General features: G+C 39.1%; 3 protein-coding genes across 7 annotated transcripts in view; 1 reads left to right on the plus strand and 2 right to left on the minus strand.

The window, feature by feature from the left end:
* Nucleotides 1–1,543: 1,543 nt before the first annotated feature.
* Nucleotides 1,544–1,918, plus strand: LOC122640332. The gene has a single exon (XM_043833492.1). The coding sequence runs from the start codon at nt 1,544–1,546 to the stop codon at nt 1,916–1,918; it is 375 nt and encodes a 124-aa protein (XP_043689427.1).
* Nucleotides 1,919–3,017: 1,099 nt separating this feature from the next.
* LOC122639935 (ubiquitin domain-containing protein 7SL RNA1) lies at nt 3,018–3,809 on the minus strand. The gene has a single exon (XM_043832986.1). It carries the CDS (start codon nt 3,794–3,796, stop codon nt 3,047–3,049), a length of 750 nt encoding a protein of 249 aa, XP_043688921.1. The 5' UTR covers nt 3,797–3,809; the 3' UTR covers nt 3,018–3,046.
* Nucleotides 3,810–7,130: 3,321 nt separating this feature from the next.
* The window catches only part of LOC122639934 (tyrosyl-DNA phosphodiesterase 1), a 55,900-nt gene continuing 35,951 nt past the window's right edge, over nt 7,131–27,079 (minus strand). For 3 of the 5 annotated variants that reach the window (XM_043832985.1, XM_043832982.1, XM_043832981.1), the window contains 9 exons: nt 26,648–26,782; nt 21,295–21,444; nt 17,363–17,466; nt 14,378–14,431; nt 14,179–14,269; nt 12,411–12,491; nt 12,182–12,332; nt 11,971–12,071; nt 7,131–7,270 (listed from right to left, as the gene is read on the minus strand). In XM_043832985.1, coding sequence (XP_043688920.1) covers nt 11,974–12,071; nt 12,182–12,332; nt 12,411–12,491; nt 14,179–14,269; nt 14,378–14,431; nt 17,363–17,466; nt 21,295–21,444; nt 26,648–26,782 — 864 coding nt within the window. In that variant the 3' untranslated portion in view covers nt 7,131–7,270; nt 11,971–11,973. Of the gene's footprint in view, nt 7,271–11,970; nt 12,072–12,181; nt 12,333–12,410; nt 12,492–14,178; nt 14,270–14,377; nt 14,432–17,362; nt 17,467–21,294; nt 21,445–26,647; nt 26,783–27,079 lie in introns of those variants that run through there. The other 2 variants (XM_043832983.1, XR_006329606.1) reach the window with 2 other exon arrangements.

Below are 27,079 nucleotides of genomic sequence, written 5' to 3' on the forward strand. Positions count from 1 at the left end.
AAAGAGAAAATAATCTAGATTCTTTTTTTTTGGTAATAATTTCTTTTAGATTCTAAATCTTTCCTATTTGGAAGCGAGATTGTTGGGTACTTGGAAAGATTCTCTTCAACCACAATAAATAGATACATACACAGTTTGGGAAACTATGTTGAGCATAGGAATCCCACTTGAGTGGGAATATAATATAAAAGAGGAGGAGAGGGAGGGGAGAGCCAAGTTTTGTCTAGTCCCTTCTCTCTCTCTCTCTCCTCTTGAGTGTGTGTGAGTAGTGAGATTGTAGGGTTTTTGGAAACCTTAGGTTTTGGTGATTGTGATCTTCCCTGTTGTTTTTTGGATTGAAGATTCAATGTCCCTCTCTCTCTCTCTCTCTCTTTCCTCTCTCTTGAGTGTGTGTGTGTGGGTAGTGAGATTAGGTTTTGGTGATTGTGATCTTATCTATTGTTGGATTGAAGATTCAAGGTATTGACCACTCAATCTCTTTCTCTGTTTAAGTTGAAAGAACTATTATCTGGAGAAGGAGCAACATCTGTTATTCTCAGGTAACCTACGTTTTCCGTTTATTTATTTTTTGTTATGAGAAGAGTTCTCAAACTTAAATGCAAAGGTTCATACTCGATCCATTTCCGCTGCGCATTCGGGTAACCCAGTTGTTTCCCAACATATTGATTAGATAACACACACACAAGAGAGAGAGAGAGAGAGAGAGAGAGAGAGAGAGAGAGAGAGAGAGAGAGAGAGAGAGAGAGAGAGAGAGTCAATTTGAAAATAATTTTTTTGTGAGTTACAAGAAAAAAAATTTATTTTCCAACTATACTTTATTTACTCAACAATCAAGTAAACAACTATGTATTTAAAAAAAAAAATGATTACTCACTGAGATTATGGTGACGGGTAAAAAAACCAAGTCTTATTCAACTCGGATGATTCATGATCTAGTCTTGTTAGTTTTCACCCTTACCAAGTCTACAAGATTCTTCACTAGGTTTTCCAAAATTTTAATTCGACATAGGTGACTCACCCGAGTTAAAGACTTGTTTTCCAATTATGGTTCAAAACCTGGTTTCTCTCTCTCTATATATGTATGGAGAGAGAGAGAGAGAGAGAGAGAGAGAGAGAGAGAGAGAGAGAGAGAGAGAGAGAGAGAGAGAGAGAGTTATTGACAATGCCATTTTCCTATCTTTAATCAGATGGTCATGCTCTGTGGTGGCAGGTTGTGATGATAAGTAGCAAGGGAAGAAAGAATATGTGAAGACCCTGTATGCTGTATAGCCTGAAGTGATGATGGCCATGGGCTTCCCCATTTGACACGCTCACATCTAAACTAACTCCCGTAAACGCAGCATACATGACCAGTACTCATCAGTGTTCACCACCACCACCACCACTCCCTTCACCGTCATCATCACCTTCATCACCTTCACCTTCTCCTTCTCTTTCTCATCAAAACAAATCCTTAAAAAAACTTTGATCTCTCTCTCTCTCTCTCTCTCTCACTTCTTATATTTCTCCAAAACAAAAGATTGAAAAAAGAAAGGAAGGAAAGATGAAGTTGATGATAGAAGCATTGACAGGGACACTATTCTACATTCAAGTGGAAGACAATGCGACAGTAGGTGATCTAAAGAAGGAGATTGAAACACAAGAGAAGCTCCCTAAAGATCGTCTCATACTTCTTCATCACTTCCATGACAATCATGAACATGGTAATCCTCATAACAATGATCATCAAAATGGGCTTTTGATGATGATGATGATGATAATGGTGGAAGACACATTTTCCCTTGTTGATTATGGTGTTAGAGATGGATCTCATATTCATCTTTGTTTCAATACCCTTGATGATGATGATGATGATGATGATGATGCCTCATCTCAATATCATCTCTTATTCTCTGTTCCTGATTCCTTTATTTGGTAACTCCATTTAAGAAAGAAAAGAAATTAAGAGCAAATTAACCCTGTAACATTCTTTCTTTTTCTTCCTTAGTTTACCATAAAAAAAAATTAAAAAAAAATAAAAAATAAAAACATATACAAAGTAAATCCCGTAACTTTTTTTTTTTTTTTTGTCAATGACGCCCTACAATATGTGATAGCTTGACTCATAATCACAAGATTTGGATCCATTGAATGGGCTCACTAATAAAGCAACACAATTTTAGCTCCCAAATGATCCTCTTTGCTTTCCAACAGGCCGTACTCAGTGCACAAGGCTCCCGCGTTTAACAGGGTCTGAGGAAGGTCAAATGTACGCAGCCTTACCCCTGTTTCCAGAGAGGCTGTTTCCAAGACGTCTTGGATCCGTGACCAAGTGTTCAGCAAGTGAGCACTTGACCAACACACCAAGCACGACCTTCAACAAAAAATAAAAAATAAAAAAATAAAAAAATAAAATTGATCTTCACCATGAAATGTATTCTTCATGTACTGAAAATTTTTACCAACACTAGAAAATGGATAATATATAGGCACAAATCACCATTAGATGTGTATTTTTCCTTCTCATGATTGGATAATTGATGGAGTAATGAGAATCAAGTATGATCTTTGCCTCTTTTGTACCAATTCATCAGATGGTAAATGCGGATTCATTAGAGTTACCACAATCCAATACATACTTTAAAATCACTTTAGTTGTTCAATTACATATTTTTTGGGAAGCAGTTTTCTGTACGGGAGTGTGGCCTACGCCAGCACTCCCATGTGTCTATCTCTTTCCTCCTTAAAACAAGGGGACAGAAGTGTCTTTTCACATGGGAGGAGAGAGACAGATCGACTCATGGGAGTGCTAGCTTAGGCCACACTCCCGGACAAAGATCTTTTTCCCATATTCTTATAAGTTCAAATATATTAGGAAAAGCACATATTGGAGAGAGATGATAATTATATTAAGGATGATGAAGAAGAAACATGTTTTCATCTAATTATTTTATACCATAATGATCCTAACCTAGTACTAAAATATGAGCGCCATTGAAATAGCTAATCTTTTTTCTAAAAACCTATCAATTAATGTCTTCAAAGGTAACTAGCAAGCAATTGATATTCAATATCCGCGACTCACAGTTCCTTTGAATACGTATAAAGAATCCCCATTTTCGACTCCATGCCAACGGAGGTTGAAACTGTCTCGCATGATCCTTTGTTTGTGGATAAAGAAATAGTCATCTGCGGGTAAAACCTTACCATCCAACAATATTTTCCTCAACTCATTGATAGTAGTAGTATCTTTCATCTCCAATGGAATACTCGCCGAGTTAAGCAAACAAGAAGAAGTTTGGACCAATACACTCAACCGTTTTGAGGCAGGCTCAGTTGTTGAACGATTTGTGGTTTTCAAGAACCCAATGATTTCTGATTGATCACAAATGTTATACTCACTTAAGCTTCGGTATTCGTCTCCCATCTCTATGCCGGAGAAGTACAACATTAATCTTTTGATCGGAATACCATCAATTATATGGATTTTCTCCTTCAAGCTTCGAACAGTTTCTGTTTTGTCCACCATCATATGTATCTTCTTGGATGACGTTTTAACAGTAATTTGGATCATAGTATCAGACTCTGTAGGAGGTGAAATGGTAAGATCAATTTTGGTGCCTTCAAACACAATTGGGTAATCTTCCATGTCAAGCCCATCAATTAGTTCCAATCCATAAACAGATAGTGTCTGGAAAGCAGCTGGAACACCCAAGAGCTGTTCAATCTTTTGCTTCACTTCAAGAATGGTTTCCTTGTGATCCACTTCTATAAGGAACTCCCCTTCACTCGTCGCAATCATGACCCTCATTGTCATGACAGTGATTAACCTGTTCATAAGTTGCAAAGGAAGATGAGAAGTAGAAATGAACAAACATAGTGAGCCAAAGGGAGTTAACAACTTACATAGAAGAAGAGATTTTCGCATTGTTAGTTAAAAAAATGATTATACAGAGTAACTAAGGATTTAGAGGTTGAGGAAAGCTTTAGGAAATGCAGGAATTTCATGGAATTACATTATTAGAAAAGTTTTCCAAGTGTTCATAAGATGGAATTTCCACATTATTGCATAAAATATCAGATACCAATAAGAAATTATTCATAAAAATGACAAAAGAAACTCATCAAGAGATAGGAGGAAGGCCAAATGTGAGATAGAACCTTGAACAAATATGGATGAATCAATTAGGGAACTAAAAATTTACATCCACAGAAGGGTTTTAGGATTTAAATTTTGATAACTAACTCCCCCGCCTTATCTTGTTAGAAGTGAAGAAGGGGTCAATTTGAATGTGAGAATCATGCCTAAAGTATGATTGGTTACTCTGTTTTTGTTCAATTCCTCTGCATGAGAATCGTTTGGTTCATTTATATCTTATGCCTTGTATTAATTAACAAAGGGACTGTATTACATGTGTGATAAGCATGTCGAGAGATCATTTGAAACAGATTGTACTTACTGTCGCTTTGAAAAAATTGTGCTACATTAAAACGGTAAAAAAAAAATGAAGTTACAAATTATTTAACATCTTGAGGAGTGTCAATAAGAAAATCCCATTAAGAAAAGAATCACATGAACATTGTTGCAAAGGGTTCATAATCGAATGGCTGGATTTGAGTAGTACCCTCATACTTTCGTTTGCTTCAAAAGCTTCACCAAACTAAGATTTTCCCAGTTTGAAAGTTAAAAAAAACCAAGTGTAAATTTTGGGCAAGTAAGACCTAAGCTGATGCTGTTGCATTTAAGATTTTAGGTATTGGTATCAGGAGATGATATTGATACGGATCGAGCCGTATTGGGTGTAAATTAAAAGATGGATCACTTTTTGGCTGATTGATGTAGTAGATATCGTGTAAGTTGGCGCAGGCGTGCACACATGCACACACGTGTGTGTGCCAAGTTGTGGCCGAGGTCGGGTGTGGGTCAAAATATATTTTTTACATATTGTCAGTTTTTGACACCGATTTTGCTCTTCTTCCTTTCAAGTGCTCCTGTTCTCTGAAAGTGTTAGAGATACTGTTCTGATTTTGTTTTCGTACAGTCATAGTTTTTGTCTACCAAAATCGGTATTCGTATTTGAGTATTTTACTAAGTATAGCCATTGGTGATTGGACTCCCTATATGTAATCACATTTATTTAGTATTATGCAACCTATGTGATTTGAGAGTTGTTTTATCTTGGAGAGGGTATAGATGCATGGTCAACCTGGATTGTAGAATTGAGGCATCTAAAAACCTTAATGATTTCTACATATGACTCAACTCTACAACCTTCTTCTTCTGTGATACAAGAGGACGTATCTTGGTGCAATGATTCTTTCTACATCAATTTGTACAAGATCATTTCGGTGATGCACAAATTTGCATAGTAAATAGATAAATCTTATACTACTGCCCGTTGTATTATATGGACCAACAATCAAACTTTCCTTACTATTCTTATGCAAAAAAATTATGCCAAATGCCTCTTTAAAATAAAAATTTCTTTAACAGGCACACCTAGTTTTGTCACTTGAACAGTGATGTAGAATGAGACCTAAGCTGATGCTGTTGCATTCAAGATTTTAGGTATTGGTATTAGGATATGATATCGATACAAATCGGGCCAGTATTGGGTGTAAATTAAAAGATGGATCGCTTTTCGGCCAATTGATGTAGCAGATCTTGTGTAACTTTTGGGAAAGTGAGACCTAAGTTGATGTTGTTGCATTCAAGATTTTAGGTATTGGTATCAGGATATGATATAGATATAGATCGGGCCGGTATTGGGTGTAAATTAAAAAATGGATCACTTTGTGGTTGATACATCTGATCCATATCGATCTCCGACGATACCTTTAATGTTTTTGCCCCAGTTAAATACATCGGATTTGCTAGGGTCTTTGCGGGAATTTAGACATCCTTATCGCTAGGTGTTAGGTGTTTGCCCTAGCTAGATTACACCATGTCGGTATCATTTAGCCTTTTTCCAAATTGCAAAGTGACAAACATTGATGCTTCCATGAGATTTAGAGTACATTAAATCCATTTTTTTAAATATTGCACTACACACCTATTTCACTAGTCAAATTTTTACTGTAAATATAAAATGAAAGTGCCTCGGCAGCAATTTGGATCCTCTACTATCGAGCTGCTCGGCAGGACCGTGCTGCCCAGACACGGTGTTGCACGTAATGTCCGCCTTACCCCTGCCCAAACGCCTTGCTTGAGTGGGGGTAAGGCGGTCATTGCACGCAGCACAGTGTCTGGGCAGCACGGTCCTGCCGGGCAGCTCGGTAGTAGAGGATCTGGATCCCCTCGGCAATGACTCCAAAGTGACAAAATTGTGAACATCCCATTAATAACATTCTTATAACTTTATGAAGGGAAAAGTTTGGGTATGCTAGCACCCTATATGTCTATTTCTCTCTTCTCCCCTTTGAAAGGTAAGAGAGTCATTTCAAAGGAGGGAAGAGAGAGATAGACACTATGGGTATTAGCATACGGTATACCGCTAGCATATCTAACCTTTTCTCTCCATAAATTTGATGGGAAAGAGAACTCTACCTGGTTACGTGTGGTGTGCCGCCCTTGAACCCAGAAACAAGGGGGTCATTTCACGTAGCCCTGTGTCTGGGCGCAAGGGCCGCGCACCAAACGCAACCAGGCAGCATTCTCTCACCCTAAAACTAAAGCAGTTACGTTCATAATTGACTCGATAGAACTTTATGGGAAAAGGTTCTTTGAGGCCCAGGGCAGGGTAGGCTAGTACACTATGTTTCTCTCTCTCTCTCTCTCTCTTCAAATGAAACGAATTCGCTGCCCCTATGTATGATTTATTTAATCGCAACTCATTGGTAGACTCCCCTATGCCCCTAGCTCAAAGAACCCTCTCAAGAACTTTACTTGCTCCTCCCAAGGAAAAGAAAGGAAGGGGGGCAAGGGTTGTGAAAAGAGGTCATTGAATGGAAGAAAAGCTTAAGGAAATCTCAAGGTTTTGATGAAAGAAAAACTTTAGTTAGTCGGCCTGATGCCAATCAGCTGGTTGAACTAGGCTAGCTATACTCGAACTGGCTACCAAAACAGTTTCTAGTTCTCCTTCAGACCCATGGGTTCATTAAAACAACAGTTAAATCAGACACTAAAATGGTTAATTGTCAGTTTTGGTTTCCAAAAGCAATGGTCTATCCATTCTTTCAACACTCCTGATTCAAGAGGTTCAGAGCGTTGTTAGATCCAGTTGGGGGACAGAATAAGAGGCTTGATTTTTTTGGGTACAAGCTGCAATGGGAGAACATTGTGATAGGTTACCTTTAGAACAAAAGAAACAAAGTAAGACAAGAGTTCATGTTACACTTCAAGTTGACAGGTTAAGACTCTTGGCTTACTTACATTCAGGGAACATTTGGAAAACAGAGGAGAGATGGGTGAGTAAGAAAAACCAATCAATTCCCTCCCTAGAATGAACCTGAGTAAAAAAGATGCTCCAATTAAGGAGGAACCACTGCATGTACCTTCAGATGAGTATGGTTGTGGAGGGAGCTCATAGGGAAGAAGCAAGAGAATTACTTCACAAGATGAATCTATACTCTGTTTTCCTTCTTAATAGAGATTGTAACCAGTTCTCTTCTGTACCCTCCAGCATTTTGTGATGATTGGCATATAACCTGAACCCACATAAGAATCAGCTTTATACTAGCAAGAATTGAAAGCTCCTGAAAATTATATTAAGATAAACCCTCTTACCTTTGAGGAACCACCATTATCAGTGGAAGATGGCAAGAATAGCACCATAGCTGAAATGATAGACAAAAGATCATCAATCAATAAACGAAAAGGTAGTGCCACAGAGGTTTGTTTGGTTAAGATGGCATAACTACATGCTTAACGTATGTAACATGTCATTATCTGGTTAATCTTCGAAGATCTCAACAGTTACGAAATTGGTTTTACTTCTAGTGTTTCTTCAATTCTTATTTTACTTCTTCACTCACATTTGTCAGATAGGGTTGATGTTCTTTTTTGGTCAAAACTATCAATTTTAGGCTTAACTACATGCTTAAGGTATGTAACATGCCATTATCTGGTTAATCTTCGAAGATCTCAACAGTTACGAAATTGATTTTACTTCTAGTGTTTCTTCAATTCTTATTTTACTTCTTCACTCACATTTGTCAGATAGGGTTGATGTTCTTTTTGGGTCAAAACTATCAATTTTAGTTTTATTTTTCCAAAGAAACAGTAACCCTGATGCAAAAGGAGGCTTCAGACGATTTAAAACTTGGCATGGTAAAAAATTGCATAATCTCTAAGAGGAGATTGTTGCTCATGTTGCATCAGGGTTACTGTTTCATTGGGAAAAATAAAACTGAAAATGGATAGTTTTGAGCCAACAAGAACACGAATCCCTTCTGACAATGTGAGTGAAAAAGTAAAACAAGAAATTGAAGAAATACAAGAAGGAAAACCAATTGCATAACCGTTGAGATTTTCGATGATTAACCAGATCATCACAAGTTCGATACCGTAAGCATTTTAGTTTGCCATCTTAACCAAAAAAAACTCTGTGACACTTCATTTTCATTTATTTGTTGATAATGTTTTGTCCACAATCCACGTAAACTTACTATCTTACTTGAGAAACAATTAGATGACTGATGCATAAGCTTCGCAAGATATCTTACTTGATAATTCAAATCAATCCAATAAGAAATCCAAAGAACAAGAAACTAGAGGAGATTCATCAGTTACTTAAGGAATATCAGCTACCAGACAATTTAGAAAGTTCAAGGCATATAGGATAACAATGATCCTGAATAGAAGGCTAAAAAAGTGTCAGGTTTGAGAATGGGGAATGATTAAACCATTCAAATAAGGAAATTAGACTATCAGAGCAATGAACTAGACACAATATCAAGAAATCAATTAGAAATTATGCATATAATAACAAAACAAATTAACTCATCAAGAGATAGGAGAGGAAGGCCAAATGTGAGATAGAACCTTGACCAATATGGATGAATCAATTTGGAAACTAACATTTACATCCATAGAAGGGTCTTAGAATTTAAATTTTAATAAATAACTCCCCCCAACCCTATCTTGTTAGAAGTGATGAAGGGGTGAATTTAAATGTGAGGATCATGCCTAATGTATGATTTGCTACTATGTTGTTTTGTTCAATTTCGGGTGCAATTCCTTTACATGGGAATCGTTTGATTCATATATACCTAATGTCTTATGATAATTAACAAAAGAATCACATGAACATTGTTGCTGCAAAGAGATCACACCCAAATGGCTGCATTTGAGCAATACCATCCTTGGTTTTAGTGCACGGTATCGGACCGGGTATCGGTTACATGCAAAACCAATACAATACCGATATGGTAACGGCATGGAACAGCCATATCGGATACAGTTACCCCTGAGTTAATTTAAAAAAAATGATTTTCTTTATTGTTTTACCCCTTGTCCATACCGCTTCACCGATATGGTATCGGAATCAGTGACTTGCAATACCGATATGTATCACCATATCCAGCGATACGATACTGATACCTCAAACCATGACACCATCAGACTTTCATTCGCTTCAAAAGCTTCACCAAGCTAAGGTTTTGCAATTTGTTTAAAAAAAAGGTGTAAATTTTGTCAATTGAGACCTTAGGTGGTACTGTTGCATTAAGGTTACAGGTATCCGTATCAGTGTCTAGATTCGTCTTGGCAGATACCAATATGAATAAAGCAAGGTATCGGGTGTAAAGGCGGATACATCCGATACATATTTGGTCTTCGGCGATATCTATCCGGATCTTTGTCCCTTCCAGTTCCCTACCCGGCCCAGTTCCCCTAGTGCTTGTAGTAGGGGGGGTGCAATGATCACCTTAACCTTGCCCGAACACTCCGCCCAAATGGGGTCCACCCCACTTTATTACAGGCATTGGGGAACTGGGCCGGGCAGGAAACTGGAGGAGATAATTTTCCTATCGTTAATGCTCTGCTCCAGTTAAATACACCGGATTTGTTAGGATCTTCTCGAGACTTAAGTTAGTCTTATCGATAGGTGTTAGGTGTTTGTCCTAGATGACACCACCTTGGTACCATTTAGGCCTGTACCAAATTGTCAAGTGACAAACATAGATGGGATACATTAAATCCATTTTTTTAATAATACAGAACATGTCTTACTACTCAAATTTTAGCTCCAAACAAGAAACGAGGATGCCTTAGCAGTGGCTCCAAACTCAAAAGTCACAAAATTGTGAACATCCCCCTTTAACGAATAACATTCTAAAAATTTTATTTTAATGACAGGATTTCCTTCATGGACAATATAAGAAGTAATTTGCATGCCACAACAATGATAGTTTGAAGAATGAAATCGTTCGCATGGAGTTTTACATGATCAGAATAAAGAAAATGTCAGTATGAGTCCCACGGTTGGCATAGAATTTTTATTTGGTCCTGACCTAAATAACACCAACCATGGTGCCTCTAAGACTTTCATCTTCTACTTATCCTTCCATCTCATTCCATACCCTCTCGTATATGTCCATGCACCCCATTGTATCCTGTGCACCCTCGTGGTAATCTCATTGTTTAATTTTCAATTTTTTTATTTTTCCACTTGACAAATTCAGATTGGTCTAAGATTTGGCATATTGAACAAGGGACCATTGGTCTACCTATCTATAAAATTTCTGTCCCATAATGGCAAATTTAGATGCCTGTTAATGATATTCTTTTCTTAACATCCTTAAGAGGAAAATCAGTACTTTTCTTCAAAGACATCTTTTCCCCATATGATCTCAAGGGTTTCAAACATCAAGGTAGGGCTTGAGAACTTGAAAACATTGTGAGAACTAAAACAGATTTTAGCATGAAACGGGTGTGGTTGATGGGAAATGAATTGTTTTGGGTAGGGCTGCAAATGGGAAAGATGTGATTGGTGTAGATAAGATTGGTGTATGACCGCTGACGGGAAGGGTAGGATTGGGTAATGGACTTCCCCTTACAACCAATGACGGATTGAAAAACAGTATCATCCATATAGGATCCACATTTTTTAAATATGAGAGATGTCAAAATGGATCCCACTATCACCATAGACCGGTAAAAAATAGTCTTTGCTATTACTGTACCAGCCTTAGCCTAAATGAAATTAAACAATTACCTTTACCTACAAATGAGTGTGAAGTAAGATAAGCATTAAATTTTACAGTCCTATTTCTGCAAGAGGAAAAAAAAGCGAGAAATTTACACATACCTCCCTAAAATAAAACCTAATTATAAATTCACCCATGAGTTTTGGATATTTACACATACCTCCCCTGAGGTAAGGCCTAATTCACAAGACCCCCTTTTGTTCCATCAAGTTAAAGTTCACAAACGACTCAATAATTTTATGGGAAAAGGTTCTCCGTACCCCAAGGCAGGGTAGGCTATGACATTTTGTGTGTCTCTCTCTTCCTCACATGAAATAACCTCACTGCCCCCTATGTATGATACTATTTCATCACACCTCATTGGTAGGGCCCCTATGCCACTAGCTCTAAGAACCCTCTTCAGAACTTTAGTTACCCCTCACAAGGAAAAGAGAGGAAACAAGGGTTGCAAAAAGAGGCCATTGAATGGGAAATAGCTCAAGGAAATCTCAAGGTTTTCTCCCCATTTTTTATGGAAGAAAATCTCTAGTTAGTCGGATCAGCCGGTTAAACAGGGCTAAAGGAACTGGCCATCAAATCAGTTTCCGGTTCTCATTCATACAAATGGTTTCATGAAAACAACAGTAAAACCAGACACTGAAATGGTTGAATGTCAAGTTTGGTCTCCAAAAACTATGGTCTATCCATTCTTTCCACACTCCTGATTCAAGTGGTTTGGAGCCTCGTCAGACCTAGGTTAGACAGAATAAGAGGCTTGACTTATTTGGCTACAAAGCTGCAATGTAGGTTTACCCTAAAACAATAGAAACAAAGTAAGACGAGTTCATTTACACGCAAGTTGACAGGTCAAGAATCTTGGCTTACATACAACTTGACCTGTCGTGGCCATACTTGACCATAGACATCCTTCTTGCTATATCGTCTGTCCCATGACCAGGGAACATCTGGAAAAAAAGAGGAGATGGGTGAGTAAGAAAAACCAATCAAATCTCTCCCTTGAATGAACCTTAGGGTAAAGGATATGCTCCAATTAATGAGGAACCACTGCATGTACCTTCAGATGAGTATGGTTGTGGAGGGAGCTCATAGGGAATAGGCAAGGGAATTACTTCAGAAGATGAATCCATACTCTGGTTTCCTCGCCAACAGAGTGTAACAAGTTCTCTTCTGTGCCCTCCAGCATTTTGTGATGATCCACAAATAACCTGAACCCAAAGAAGCAGCTGCTTTATACTAAACAAGAATTGACGCTCATGAAAATTTTATTAACATAAATCCATTACCTCTGAGGAACCACCATTATCAGTGCAAGAAAATAGATAGCCATGCTGTTTAGTGGAAGATGGCAAGAATAACACCCCTAGCTGAAATTATTGACAAAAAGTCATAATTCAAAAAATGAAAAAGCAGTGCCATAGAGGTTTGTTTGGTTAAGATGGAAGAACTACATGCTTACTTTATGGAACACAACAGAACTTTGAGAGGCCCCATAAAAGGATGCATAATGGGAGGTGCTTTGTGAGGCCTTTGTGAAATTTAAGGAGCAAATAGGGCATCCCAACTTTTTTTTTTGTGGGGGGGGTGGGGTGGGGGGGGGGGAGGTTAGAACAATAGAAAGAAAAAAAAGGAAAATAGCAATAGAAGCAAATTATAGCCATGTTTTGGGGACATAAATTAGTTGCTCAAGGCAGTAATGAATGCATACAGAGAAGGGGGGGGGGGTTAGAAATGAAATTTTAGGAGATGCAACGCTGTCTGATTTCTATAACCTAAATTTACAGTATTACCATCTAATCAAGAGGTGATATTGATTAGATCGAGATACAGGAACCAAGCACATCCAAAATTGCATTAAATGAAATTTTGGAGCTAATCTAAAACGACCACTACTCAATGCTGGCCCCACCCATGCGGGGTCCTGGGAGGGGTGAGTTTGGAGTCGATCCTAACCTTTGACATTTTTGCCCAAAGTGGCCACACTCAAGACTCGAACCCCGGCAGCCTGAACCTTTTACCGTTGCTCCAATGATTTAATCCGGTCCATCTGAATGCTAACATGGTGTACCACCTCTTGAATAGTCAATGGCTCCAAGGTCAAACTACTTAAGTGTTACCATCTTAGCAAGAGCCTGACATGGCAGGCACACACACACAAAGAGAGAAAGAAAGAGCAGGATCTTGGAATTCTCCAGCTCTCTATCACTTGTTTATAATATCACAATCTTTAAACCATCTGATTTTATTGTTTTCTGCATATGAGGAGTTTAGTAGGGCTCTTTGAAATGGTCACCTCTTTAAGAGGGAAAAAATGAGTATGTACAATTCCTTCCCCCCCCCCCCCCCTCCCCCCTCCCCCCTCCCCTTTTTTTTGGTTAATTGAAGGGAAGAGGATGGGACCATCGCTTCTGTGATGGTAAAGGCTCAGGCTGCAGTATGAAGGACGCAGGTACAAGTCTAAGGATTGTGCAAAAATTGTGGAAACTAGGACTGACCACAGTCCACCCCCACCAGAGGAAGAGAAGTGGAGGGAATCAATCAAGTAAAATGCAAAAAATAAATAGACGAATCAATAAAGAGAAAAAGGGGGGTTTTGGGCATGTCAAACATGAACTGGTAGAAAGTTGAAATCTAATGTGTCAAAACATATAATAGTTCAGAAGAATTCATGCACTATGGCTTTCAGACATGTCAGCACTTTGCTCTTGATTGTCCGCTTTCAAACATTATTGTCATGGATATCTTTTATATTTTTGGGAGGGTTTTAATGGTGAAAGAGGAAGTGAAGTGGAGGGAATCAATCCCATGTACGTGCTGTGACAAGCAACAACAGACTTTACCAGTAGGACAAGCTGGCACCTTCAATTGTCATGGATATCACATTATTAACATTAAAGTCAATCACGGTTGACAAAAATATCATTAATTACAATGCACATTGAAGATCTGTGGACCAAATATGCAAATAGTCATACTTAGCTTCAAACTCCATCTGGAATCAGAGAGCGGGAGAAAGTTCAAATTGCATAGGAGTGCCTAGTTTGAAGGAAATACCTCGTAAGAACGGATCATGAGTTGTGAATTATTCTTCTGCAGTGCACCCCATGCTGCTTTGCTGAGATTTGCTGAAGTAAGTAGAAACCAGCTGTTGCAAAGTCAAAATTCAAAACTTGCATGATTTAGGAGTACCATCCCTGCTGAAATGTAAATATGAAAAAACAAAAAAGGAGACGGCAGGTTAAAAATTTCTTACGCAATTTTTTGACCACTGTATCGCGTATATGTCTTAATATGAGGCATTGCACGACTGTGACATCAAATAAACGTAGTAGTAAGTATCATTATGCAAGGATAAGCCTATCTAACAAATTAGAAATGCTGCATTCAAACTCTTAGTCACTGAAAATTAAGGACAAAGTCAATCCAATTATGAATGAAGCTTCACCTATTTAAGAAATTAGAAATAATACAAACTCCCTACATCTTCCACTGCAAGGATATGCCAGAGTGACACATGGCATTTATACCAAATTGCTAAAACAAAGTTGTGTGTTCAAATTCCCACCACTTTTTGGAATCACATTCCTAGAATTAAATTCACAAGATATAGGATATGAAACAAATGGATTTTTAAAGGTGTTGAACAGAGGCCCTAAAACTGCAGAATTCAGAAATTCAGCCAAAATGTCAACTAAATTTGGAACACCTCCAACTAAATGCAAATTTGTTTTTTCAAGCACTTCATGGTGGTTGAAGGAGAAAAATAAATAAAAGATGCTCCGAGATGCTGGCCATTTAGGAGAAGAACCCTTGAGTTTGAAGTCGAATGGAGATGGGTTCAAAGGAGTTTCAGCGGGAAATCTTGTTGTAACACTTTGGGAAAGCTAGCCTTTTCTACAACATCTATCATGTTTGGATGGAAAGGGACTTAAGAAGATGGTCCAGGAACTCTAGAACATCAACAGAGCTAGGATGCCATCTCCTTTGATGTCTGGGGACAGCTTGATCTCCATGTTGGATCTTGCATGGATACCCCAAGGAATAGGCATGGTGTTCTCTCTTGGGATCTTCCTATCCGACTTTCTGCAGTTGGTGATTGCTTGTAATTTTTCTCTTCTTTCCTTCTATGATTCCCTTATTTTGGGGATCTTTTCTGTATTCTTTGAGCACATTGAACATAATTTATAGGGAAAATATCATCCCCCTCCCCTCTAAGTATCCATAATATCAATCCAATCCCCAAGTTTTGAATAATGATAACGCCCTCCCCTACTATCCCAAGATTCTATCAACCGTATCCTAACTGTTAAAGAAGGCCGTTAAGTGATGATGTGGCATGTACAAAATTTCTAAAACCCCAAAATACCCTTAATATTATTCTATTCCCTTTTTGCCCTCCCCTACTTTGCCTTTTGCATCGTCTTCTCCCATTTCCTCTTGTTCCTCTGTGCTACTGCTTCTTCTTCTTCATCCGCCAGCAACTCGATCGATCCTTATGCTGAAACTAGGGTTAAGGCATGTTCCGAGCAATTTCTCACCAACCTTGATCGTATTGGAATCACACTGACCGATCCAGATTCCGATTCTGGATCAAATTCTAAGGGTTGATAAAGGAATCACATCAATTCGAAGTTTTTAACTTTTAAACCATGGGGATTGAAGAAGAAAATGTGGAGCCCAAATGGAGCAGGTGGGAGCGTAAGGAAAATTTGAGGGAAACATGTATTGAATCGATTCATAAAAAAGATGAGGCAAAAACAGAAACCCCACTGAAACCCATTTCCATCCATTCCATTTCTAGTCGAACCTGAAACCTCTGCAACGCATCTCTGTTTCCTATTTCTTGAAACCCATTTTGATTCCACTACCACCGACCCACTTTCTCCTTCATTTTTCTATTTTGTTTTTCTGTTTTTCTAAAAAATCCCACCTAAACCCCACCGAACCCTCTCCCATTTTCCATATTCTTCTTCTATTTTCCGGTCGTTATCATATCCCATTCTATTTCTTCTTTTTTTTTTTCTACTGAAATCACTTCTCCCACTTTCTCTTCCCATCCTGGTTTTTTTTCCTTTCTTCCATCTTCTCCAGCTCTATTGACCAAAACCCTTAACCAATTTCTCATCGTATCCCAACCACGACATAACCAATTCCTTCTTCTCTGTCACCGCCAACAACCGCTTCACTCTGCTCCACAACTTCAGCGCCTCATCGCCAGCGTATCAACATTACTGAAAACAGAACATTACCTATAACCAAGAACAAAGAAAGTAAAGGAAATTTTGAGGGAAACATGTATTGGATCGATTCATAAAAAAGATATTAGAAGATAATCCGCATCAGTGCATCACTTTCTTCCTCACACTCACACGCACAGAAGATTTGTGTTCGTAAGAGACGCCACAGGGTTTTAGGGCTTTATGAAGGAATGAATGAGGAAGGAAAGGGGGAGTGAGTTGTTTGTTATACATACGAACTAGGGTTAGGTTTTCCGAATTCTTATATCAACTTCCCACTTTTGCCCCGTGGTGGTGGTGGCGGTGGAAGAGGATCGGAGGCGGCAGTGGTGGTGCTGGCGGAAGGAGAAGAAGAAGAAGCACAGAGGAAGAAGACGACGGAGGGCAAAAAGGGAATAGAATTTTAAGGGTTTTTTTTTTTGGGTAAACATATTAAGGGTATTTTGGGGTTTTAGAAATTTTATACATGCCACATCATCACTTAATGGCGTTTTTTAACTATTATGGTAGGTTGATAGAATCTTGGGAAAGTAGGGGAGGGCATTATCATTATTCAAAACTTGGGGATTGGGTTGATATTATGGATACTTAGAGGGGAGGGGGATGATATTTTCCCTAATTTATATTATCCGTCGGGGAAAAAAAATAAAGGAATATTTTAGGAGAAGTAAACAAAGATGGAAGCTTTTATATTGGAAGAGGAAATAACAGAAGTATTCACTGCCTATAATGAACCATGATCCATTCTCAAGCAATAAACAGTTATTTGTGTTGGCTAAATTCAATGTGAATGCACCCCATGACAAATCTATTCACAAAGTATTGGTCAAGACTTAATGGCAACTCCTTCCAGAAAGTTCGTTAATTCATTAAGACCTCACTGGGTCTATACCAGAGGACTTAAAAGTCAAAAAAAGAGGGGGCACTATAACCATATGATGTTAGACTGAAATCTATTTGTCCAGCCCTAGCTGTGGAAAAATAATTAATAATTACAGTACCTGCGGCCAGTGTGAGTAGCTTTCCATTTTGCCCAATACTTTTTTAGGAAATCTTTCTCCACATTCTTCTGAGGGCTCGGGATAGCGTTACCAGCTGCATATCCCTGAAGACCAGAGATCTAAACTTCAATGAAGAGAAGCCAAGACCAAAGCAAAGAAGAGATTAAAAAACCTAGGTACATTGCATGCATAAGCATATAAAAGATTCAAACCCTATTAAGCCATCACCAACAAAGCATTACTGCTACAGATGAAAGAACCTGATTCACTGAATTCCCCGACTATGATGTCCAACAACTACTTCATAGACCCTCACAACAATTTTGTCTAAGTGAAAGCAGAAATATAAGGGACAAAACAGGACACAGTCACTAAAATTAAAATAGCATCCTGCAGCCTATCTTAAAGATAACTGTGACTGAAGTGATTGCATTGCACCAGTGCGCCACAGCCAGACAATGTATACCAAATGATCTACAACAGAAGCTAGCTTGTCCCTCCAACTACATCAATCTAAACAGTGTCTGACTTCTGATGTTACAAAGCATTACAGATCATCCATCATCCATCCACACACCCAAATAGGGATAATATAAAAGCATCATTGCCAAATTAAAGCAGACTACCCTTCATAAAGTTAATGGTTTTGGCCAAGAAAAATATCTAATATCATATAATGAAGTCAATTCAAACTTAATATTCAGTTCTTGTTAGCCCATAATGCCAGGACTCTTTACCACATAAATTAGGGCTCCATATAATCAATATCTTTTAAACAAACAACATTATGGTATCCAATGGTATTTTGCAGAGCCAAATTATTTCCATGGTTTACAGCTAGTGATTTATACCTTCCAAGATATAAGTTTATAAGAATGTACTAATGTATTGAAATCTGTCCATCCATACATTCATCTAGACATACATTCCCTATAACTAAATGACTAATTATCTATCACCAGTTTGACTGTAGGCAATGGTAAGTCAAGTTACTGCAAGTGCATGTAAAGTAATTAAGTTATGTAACCATCACTATAACTCATTTTACCAAAATACCCTCAGAAAAATGATGCCCTCCAATACATTTATGTTTATTTGAGTCCAAATTTTATTTTAGTTTTAGAGTTCGAATAGGTTTGGGTTTCTTGTTTACAAATGTATAAATAGATACTTGCTGTAGTCCATAGTTGTGCATATTTGGAGAATTTAATGAAGAAAATTGATAATTGCTTACCTGCATTGTGTGACTGTGTGCTCTTTCGCTCTGTTCTCTCCCCTCTCCTTGATCAATTCAGTTCTTATTTCTCCTCCCAGGTAATCCTGCTCCTTTATTCTTCCCTTCATCTCTTCTTTCTTTATTTATTATCTTCTGTTCTTTTTTCCTGCTACTGTTTCCTTACCGGTTGTAAAGGGCTTGATCAATCTCCCTCATGTTTAACCCGTTTGGACCAAAACTTTGGGCGAAAAATCCTCTGTCCTAGCGAACTGATACCTAGGGTTTCGTCCCCAACAACCACTCCTGTTGTGAGAGGTTCTGACCTGAAACTCGTCTTCCCTGTTCTACCGCCTGGCCTGGTTTCAGCAAGCTTTGCTTTCTTTCTGGTACTTTGTTTAGGCCTGCTACTGTATTATTTTAAGAGAGTTGGGGTTAGAAATTTCCCCTTGAAATACCACTTTGAACTCTCACTTGAATCAGATCAGGTTCTACCGCTCCTTTCTGTTGTTCAAGAGCTAAAAGAAGATAGATCCAGTTATTCTCACTTGAGGCCATATTACTGAATAATTATTAAGCCCCCTGCCTTAAAATTGCATCTGGTTTATCCCCAAACCTTCCTAAAATACCAGATTGAATCTGCCCTTCAAGTCTAATTACGGTTCAGTCCCAGGATTAACTTTTCTTTATTTCAAGAGGTCCTAGGCTTCATATTATTTACTGTTTTGCCACTGAAATCATAATTTGTACTACCTAGTATTCTTGTGGGCCCACAGTGATCCCATTTAAGGTTTTCAGAACCCGGGACCATATCAGATGTCCTACCAAGTTTTCATCATAACCATTATTTTACATGATTTGATAGAGTTGAAAGCCAAAACAGGATCCATGTGACCTCCTTAAGGAGGGATAAGGCTTAATTGAGTTGAGTAATTTGATAGAGCACTGACTTCGGACTGACTGAAGAAGAGAGGCTTTCATCTTACCAATGGATGTTAAATGCACTGTAAAGAAAAAGTGTCAAGTATTTCATTTTCTCATGACTAGTGATATAGCAGATCTGGTTTTGTATCTTCAACTGGTGTGTTTTACAGAGTTCTGGTGCATCTGCCATGGCCAAAATGATCTCTACACCCTGATAACAAGCCGATCGGATGCTGGAGGCAAGATTTCACAAAATCTTATTCCTCTTACAAATTACATGGGGATTATGGCAAGAGAAAATCAGTCTAGAAGCAAATTACATGGGGATTGTGTCAATGTGCGGCATTTCTTAATATACTGGGATATCATGTCAAAGGAGTTTGAAGGGATGGGAAGATCTTTTGGGAATCTATGGTGGGAACCGTCAAATTCTTGATTTTTTTTCAGTTCGATTTTTCTTTAAAAAGTGCCATATAGCGAAGCTATGTGTGGCAAAGATGATGATGCTAAGATGGATGTGTGGCAAAACTAGGAAGGATAAAGTGAAGAACGAACGCATTAGAGCTGATGTGAGAGTTGCCCCGATCAGCGACAAGCTACGAGGATGTCGCCTGAGATGGTTTGGCCATGTACAATGAAGGCCTGGGGATGCCCCAGTAAGGAGGAGTGATCTGATCCTGATTGAAGTAGCTAAAAGAGCTAGGGGTAGGCCTAAAATGACCATAGGTGAAGTTGTGAAGAATGACATCATGGGGCTTGTGCCAAGTATGACCTCAGATAGAGCCTATTGGAGGGCAAAGATCCACGTTATCGACACCATTTAGCTGAGATTTTCCTGTTTTCCAAGGCTAGCCTCTTTCCTCTTACTCTCATTTCTCATTTTTCATTTTCTTTTTCTAACTTTTCGTATCTCATTTCTTCAGTTTTAATCTTCATTTCTCTTACTTCCCTTTCCCTTGTGAGGACCTCAGTTTTCCATACTTTGTCTTGAAAGGATCCATGTAGCCGACCCCATTTAGTTGGGATAACGCTGAGTTGTAGTTGATTTTTCTTTAAATACTCCTCTATGATGAGATGAGGATACAAATCTTGCTTCAGCTTTTCTGTAAAAGAAAGGGAAAAAGAAGTTGTAGAACTAGTAAATATCTTTCCACTATGATTATGGGGGCCCCTCACTTGGTAGCCCATATTTGACCATCACAGATGCATAAACTGCAAATTAGGCATGGACAACCAAAAAAGGAAATTATGAATCAAAAGTCCATTTCTGTTATTATGAGATTACTATTTCAACTTTTGCACCTTCGAAGTTCTTTATTTTGGAGTAAACTAATTTCATTTTCCTCATCTTACAGCAAGCCATGTAATGAGAGAAAAACCTTTTCAGTTACTTATAAAGCACATCCAAGCTACTTAAGCACCTCTGTTTAGTAGGAAGCTTCAACATTCTCACCAGAGTCAAAATTCTATGCCAAAATTGTCAGATCAAAGTACTGACTGTAAAACAACCAACTATGCATATGAGTGTTAATTCAGTTCCAACAAAATTTGAACCAATGCTCAACTGAGATATGAACTTGCTGGTCAAACAGACAGCCTTGTTTCAGATACAAAAAAAAAAGGGCATGAAGCTGAAAGAAATAAAAAAATCTATCAAAATTAAGTAAAATTTTGGGGAAAAATATACGTAGTTGTATCAAGTATTGGAAAGAGAGGTGATATGTATCATAAATTATCCAAATCCACCATTGGGGGGGAGGGAGAAGTGAAGGAGGAGCCCAGCTGATAATGTTACCTCCAGAGAGCATCTAACATCTTCCACACTGGGCCAAATTATCAATGGCTGCCCCAAACCCAGAGGGGTTTTATCATCTGAGAATCCTGCAGACATTGATGATGCTAACTCAGCCATCCACTTCTCATCCAAGGAACCAAGGGAAGAAAACTGCAGTTAAGAATAAGAACTAAAAGTTACTTCTCAATTTAAGACTTAATACTAGACCAACTCAGAAAGAATGTGCAAGATAGAACAAGTTTAAAAAGGTAGCAGATTATGACTGCACCCAAGAGCAATATCTACACCCCAAAAATATAGTCGATACCGGAGGGGGGGGGGGAGGCAGAATATTTTTCTAAAGATGTAACTTACAGTTTGTGGTTTGGACAGCTACTGTATTTCTCATTTAAAAATCCAATATTAGACTGCCAATTATTAAATGTGCAGTCAGTCTTGTTCCCTTGACAATCTCAGTCTGTTCGAGCTTCAATCAGTTTGAATTCTGTCTGAAAGCAGCTAAGGCATTGCAAATGCCAGTTTAGGTCTCCTGATACTGAGTCTTGCAAAAGAAATAGGGGGCAGGGGGGTTTGGTGCTTTGTTGCAGAAATAAAAATTAAGACCAATTGCACTTCCTCTGTAAAATAAATCGAAGGATCGGAAGGAATTTGTGCTTCTTCATGACCTACAGATCGGTAGTTCTCTTTGGAAATTCAATGATTTTGCCATCCATATTCTGGCAACCACAAGCAAGGCAAGATCAATGTTGATCTGGACATTGGAATTGAGAGGTGGGAGTGTTTTCTCTGCCATATTCTGATCAACCTGAAGAGCAGTTTGTGAATGCCCGAGACTTGAGAGAGAGAGTACATCTGTCACTGACCTTGCTGGAGTATATGGGAGTTGGAATTGCAGTTTTTCAAATCAGACTGCTAGGTGGAGTGTTTTCTCTGCCATATTCTGATCAAGCTGAAGAGCAGTTTGTGAATGCTTGAGACTTGAGAGAGAGAGTACATCTGTCACTGACCATGCTGGAGTGTATGGGAGTTGGAATTGCAGTTTTTCAAATCAGATTGCTTCATTGCCGTAATCCTTGGGATTATAGACGACAGCAAAGAACGATGAAGGGTTTGGGTTACAGTTAGACTCCATTAGAGAGCTCTGAGTTTTATTCGAGAACAAAACCCCAAACATGTAGCAAGCTGAAATGCTTAGGAGAGCCTCAGGAATGATGACATATGCATACAATACAAAGCCTTGGGAATGGTAAAATATGCAATAATTTGAGTGTTGTCTTAAATAAAATAAAACTCCAAAACCTTGTGAAATGGAAATTTTGAGAAATGCATAGAAAGTTGAAACCCAAAGAAATAGGACATGTTCCAGAATTTTGGGTTTATTGCAGGGTATTTGGTCCCAGTGAGCAAGACTGAAGCCAACCATACATGGAACATTTCAAAGCTGAGACTGAAACTGAATGACGCAGAAAGTATTAGAGATGTGTGCTTCTTTTAGAGGAAATAACCCTTGGGTTAGGTTCTATACATGTTGGACCTTTAGTCCAATGAATTTTAATTATAATTGGGCCACCTTTTTTGGATGAATAAATAAATTCATTACCAAAGGAAAGAAAAGGGGGGGGGGGGGGAGGGGAGAGAGAGAGAGAGCGTACATGGGCACAAAGAACGTACAAGCCGCAAACAAATTACAATGTCCTGCCTGAAAGGAGGCTAGGGCCTGCAAAATTCAAAAGCCCACATGGGCATACAGACAAGAGCAAAGAAGCCCAATAGAAGGAAACGGGCAGCCAAGACAATTCCAGGTAGGGAACCACAAACCCTAAACAATTATCTCAACTCTCCATCATCCAGCCGCCAAGACGATAGTCGGAGCATCGCCGGCAAACAAACAGCCACAGATGAGGGGCGCTGGCCTGCTGAGGGCCACGGCCAAGCAGACAGCTGGCCTTGCGGAGGGTCACGACCAAGCAGGCAGCTGGCCTAATGGAGGTGACAGCCACGTCGAAGGGGCACCGGCCTTGCAGAGGGCAACGGCAAAGCAGCTGCCGGCTGCCGGCTGCCGGCCGAGCATAGCTGGCAGCCTTGCAGGCTGCAGGCTATGCAGCTGGCAGGAACACAGTGTTAGCCAAGCAAGCCAGGCCGATCAGGCAGAAGGCTCACCAAGCGGGGCTAGCTTCCAAGCAGCTGCAGTCCAAGCAAGCTGGTGACCGAACGGAAACTGAGAGCGGCGGCGATGCAAGACAACGACTGATGAACGAGCAGGCGAACGGGGCTGGAGGCGAAGAGACGGGCCAGCAAGCCAAACGAGGAAGGCAGCCAGCGAAGGCGGAGACCCAACAAAGTGAGCGGCTGTCGGAGATGTAAGCCAAGCGAAGCAGCGCAACCGGGCAAGAGAGACCCAATGAGCCTGGAGACAGACCTAGCAGGAGGGCGACTTGCGAGGCAGCAAACCAGGCATGGCAGACGACCACGAGAACAACAAACCAAGAGGGCTGTCAACTAGCACGACTTCAGACCAAGCAAGGATGGCGGCCACTAGCACTACGCTGATCCAAATGAGAAGACCAAGCTCCAAGTCCCGAAGAATAAGAGGAGAAAGTGGAGGAGGAAGAAAGGGAAGGTGAGAGGGGGAATGAGAGAAGGAGAAGGGAGGAAGAAGGGGGAAGGAGCAGCCTGGCCTCACGGCCAGACTCTGAAACCCGATGAAGAAGAGGAGAGAATGGAGGAGGAAGAAAGGGAGGGCGAGAAGGGGGGAAGATGAGAGAAGGAGAAGGGAGGAAGAAGAGGGGGGGGGGCGGCTGGGTTTTTGCTTTCTGTTGCTAGGGTTTTTTTCTAGAGACGAAGAGGGAAAAAAATATAGAATCATAATTGGCCACTTTAATAGGCCTAAAATATTAGTAGGTAGGAATACAGGATTTACTTTATTAGTTTAGTTAAAGCCCTGTTTCTTTATTTATAATTCTTATAAAAGTGTTTTAGTTGGGTTGGATTAGGTCTCTCTGAGTCCAACTATGTTTAAGCTGTTTTCCTTTATTTTAAGATGAGTTTTAGTAGCAGTAGACTACCTACAAGGTAAGCTATTGGCTAGATGAGTTTTAGGCCTAGTTTGATTCATGTTTTTAGTTTTCTTATTTATTACTTAAGATATGGTAAGGGCTATGCCTTGTACGCAAATTTGAGTAATAAATTTGGCTTGTTGCCTTTGGTTCTGTGGTGATTCAGAATGCTCCCTGCTGAGGTGATTCAGTAGGCATACTAATGGTGATTTTAGGAACCCTTGGTGGTGATTCCAAGGTTGGGTACTGGTAGTGAGGCCAGCCCTGCAGATAAGGTGGTGATTCCTGATCATATCATTTCTATTTTCACTTTCAGTTTCAAAACCCAAATACTTGAAATCCTATTGCAATTAGGATTTGTTAAATCAGATTTCTATTATTAGTTTTCTTTTCAAATCTAATTTGTCTTTTTTTCCTTGCAATCCTGTCGTAAGTTAATCTCCCACTGGATTTCACTGGTTCGGGATTAACACTATTACCGAAGCACTTAAGTAAACGGTCAGCCAGTCTTGGGTTTAACCAGTCGGTTTCGGTTCTGTTACTCAGTCCACTCTAGGTTTTGACACCCCTGATATCAGACATTAATTAAATTAAAATTTTGCACAAAAACAACATAGTCCGTCAGCTGGGAGACTGAAAAGGAAGAAAAGCCCACAACCACCATTGATAAAAACAAAGACCATCAGTTGGGAAAGCCATAAAAATATTTTTATCACGTAAAAATATTTTATCCACAACCCAAAAAGAAAATAAAAAAGAATTAAAATATCCAAGTAACAAAGAAAATTCTGTTTTACAACAACAGATCACTCAGAACTTCCTCAAAATGTATAATGGTATTATTTTTTGGATGAATAAAAATTATATTAAAAGAGACAGAGAGAAACTTTCCCCCCAAAAGAGGAGAAAGAAAAGAAAATACAAGGAGAAAAACTCCACAACCTACAGCCAAGGCAAGCTAAAGGGAAGCAACCCAAAGAACTAAAGGATACAATCAACCCCAAACAATAAATTATGATATTATAAAGTTAACCTTCTTCCCATTAGGGTTATAGGGAGGAATGGGAGGAACTGTCCATCTCCCACCATGGTTGCTTGAGGCAATGGAAGGACTTGGCGGATCAATAATGTCGAAACCACCACCATCTGCTCTTGGATCTCTCCACAGAGTATTGATGACATGGTCAGGCCAAAGGTTTCCTATAGGAGCACCACAACCAGAGACAACACCCTCAGATCCAACATCTCCTTCATTCCCAAGGACTTGGCGCATCAATAATGTATAATGGTATTGTTTGTTGATAGCATGAGGCTTCCTTTTATTTGAGAAAGGACCACAAAGAATGGTACCAACTTAATCAAATTCTTCATGTATGTAATGCTTCGATCGCTCAAGCGTAAGTTCACCCATTACGTTGTAACTTCTTTCAAATGATTATGATTTAGGGTGCATGCTAACAGCCTGAAGTATGATATAGTGTCTTCTTTTTCAAAAGGAAAGGACAAATAAAATAAAGGTAGCAGCGCAAACCCAACCACCACATACCATCATCCTTCATCCACCACATCCACTGATCATGTATCACACCACACACCAAGTCCTTATTTCAACTGCTTGGTGTTGGCTACAGAAACACTTGTCTATCTAGTGCCATATCGATGGCTAAAAAACACAGATCCTATAGCTGAAGAAGATGCTGATTCCTTCCCCCTTGTATTCTCTAAATGCTTTCATCTCCAATGAAAATAGTTATTTGCACTAAACTGATAATTTCCCCCTTTAAACATGAAAAACTTTACAAATGACTTCATGTTACTGGCTCAAGCAAAGACCATGTCTGCTGGGCATAGTTTAAAGGACTTGACAGCTGCTTGTTTTACTCCAAGTTTTTTATAAAGTGGGGGAGAGAATTTGTACAAGTTAAACATAGACATTGATACAGGCACACTACATGTTGTTTGAAGTGTCTGTACTGCTCACAAAGAAAAAGAACAGTTTGGAACCAGAGGCACAATCAACAAGCCCATATTATCTTGAAAGACCATGTCTGTATACGATTTTTATTTGCTATTTCCTCTTGGCTGAGTTAGCTAATAGATTTTTTAGTGATGTCTAACTAGCCAATTTCCAGCTGCTTAACCATTGAATTTGTAACAAATGATGACGTTCAATGTCATTACGAATCTTTCTTCTACCACATGGTATTGTAACATTTCATGCTTGCATGAGTGTCAACACTAATACTCATGTTGCAAGAAAAAGCACCACACACATCAATAAAGAGGGCAGATCATACCTGATAAACAAGAGGGGATTTTTGAAATTCTTTGTCGAAATAAGACTCCTGCAGAACAGTACGTAATTTCATATGCCCCCACTTTTTTAGTTTGGGACCCATATGATATCCAGGGACAGATGCAATCAGCCTGACCTGAAAATTAGAAATAAAACTAAAAAATGAACAAGAAGAAAACAGATTGACAGTAACGAGCACTAAAAGTAAAACAGAGAAAGATAAGGAATAGAAAGTTGATGCAGGAGCATAGTTGTCATGGCGTCTATGCGAACCAAGGCGTTGGAGGGGGTCTGGACCATAGTTCAAGAACTCGCTGAAATCTTAGTAATATCTCGGTTTTTGAAAAAAACGAGACAAGATTGAAGGCGAAATGGAGAAATACAATGTCTTGGCTGAGATCTCGGTGGGAAACCTTGGTATACAAACACTTAT

Source organism: Telopea speciosissima, chromosome 9, assembly GCF_018873765.1.
Source record: "Telopea speciosissima isolate NSW1024214 ecotype Mountain lineage chromosome 9, Tspe_v1, whole genome shotgun sequence".
NCBI lineage: Eukaryota > Viridiplantae > Streptophyta > Magnoliopsida > Proteales > Proteaceae > Telopea > Telopea speciosissima.

What these genes read in the sequence shown, in the direction of transcription:
- LOC122639935 (XM_043832986.1), bottom strand. Translation starts at nt 3,796, where the DNA reads ATGACAATGAGGGTCATGATTGCGACGAGTGAAGGGGAGTTCCTTATA.
- LOC122640332 (XM_043833492.1), top strand. Translation starts at nt 1,544, where the DNA reads ATGAAGTTGATGATAGAAGCATTGACAGGGACACTATTCTACATTCAA.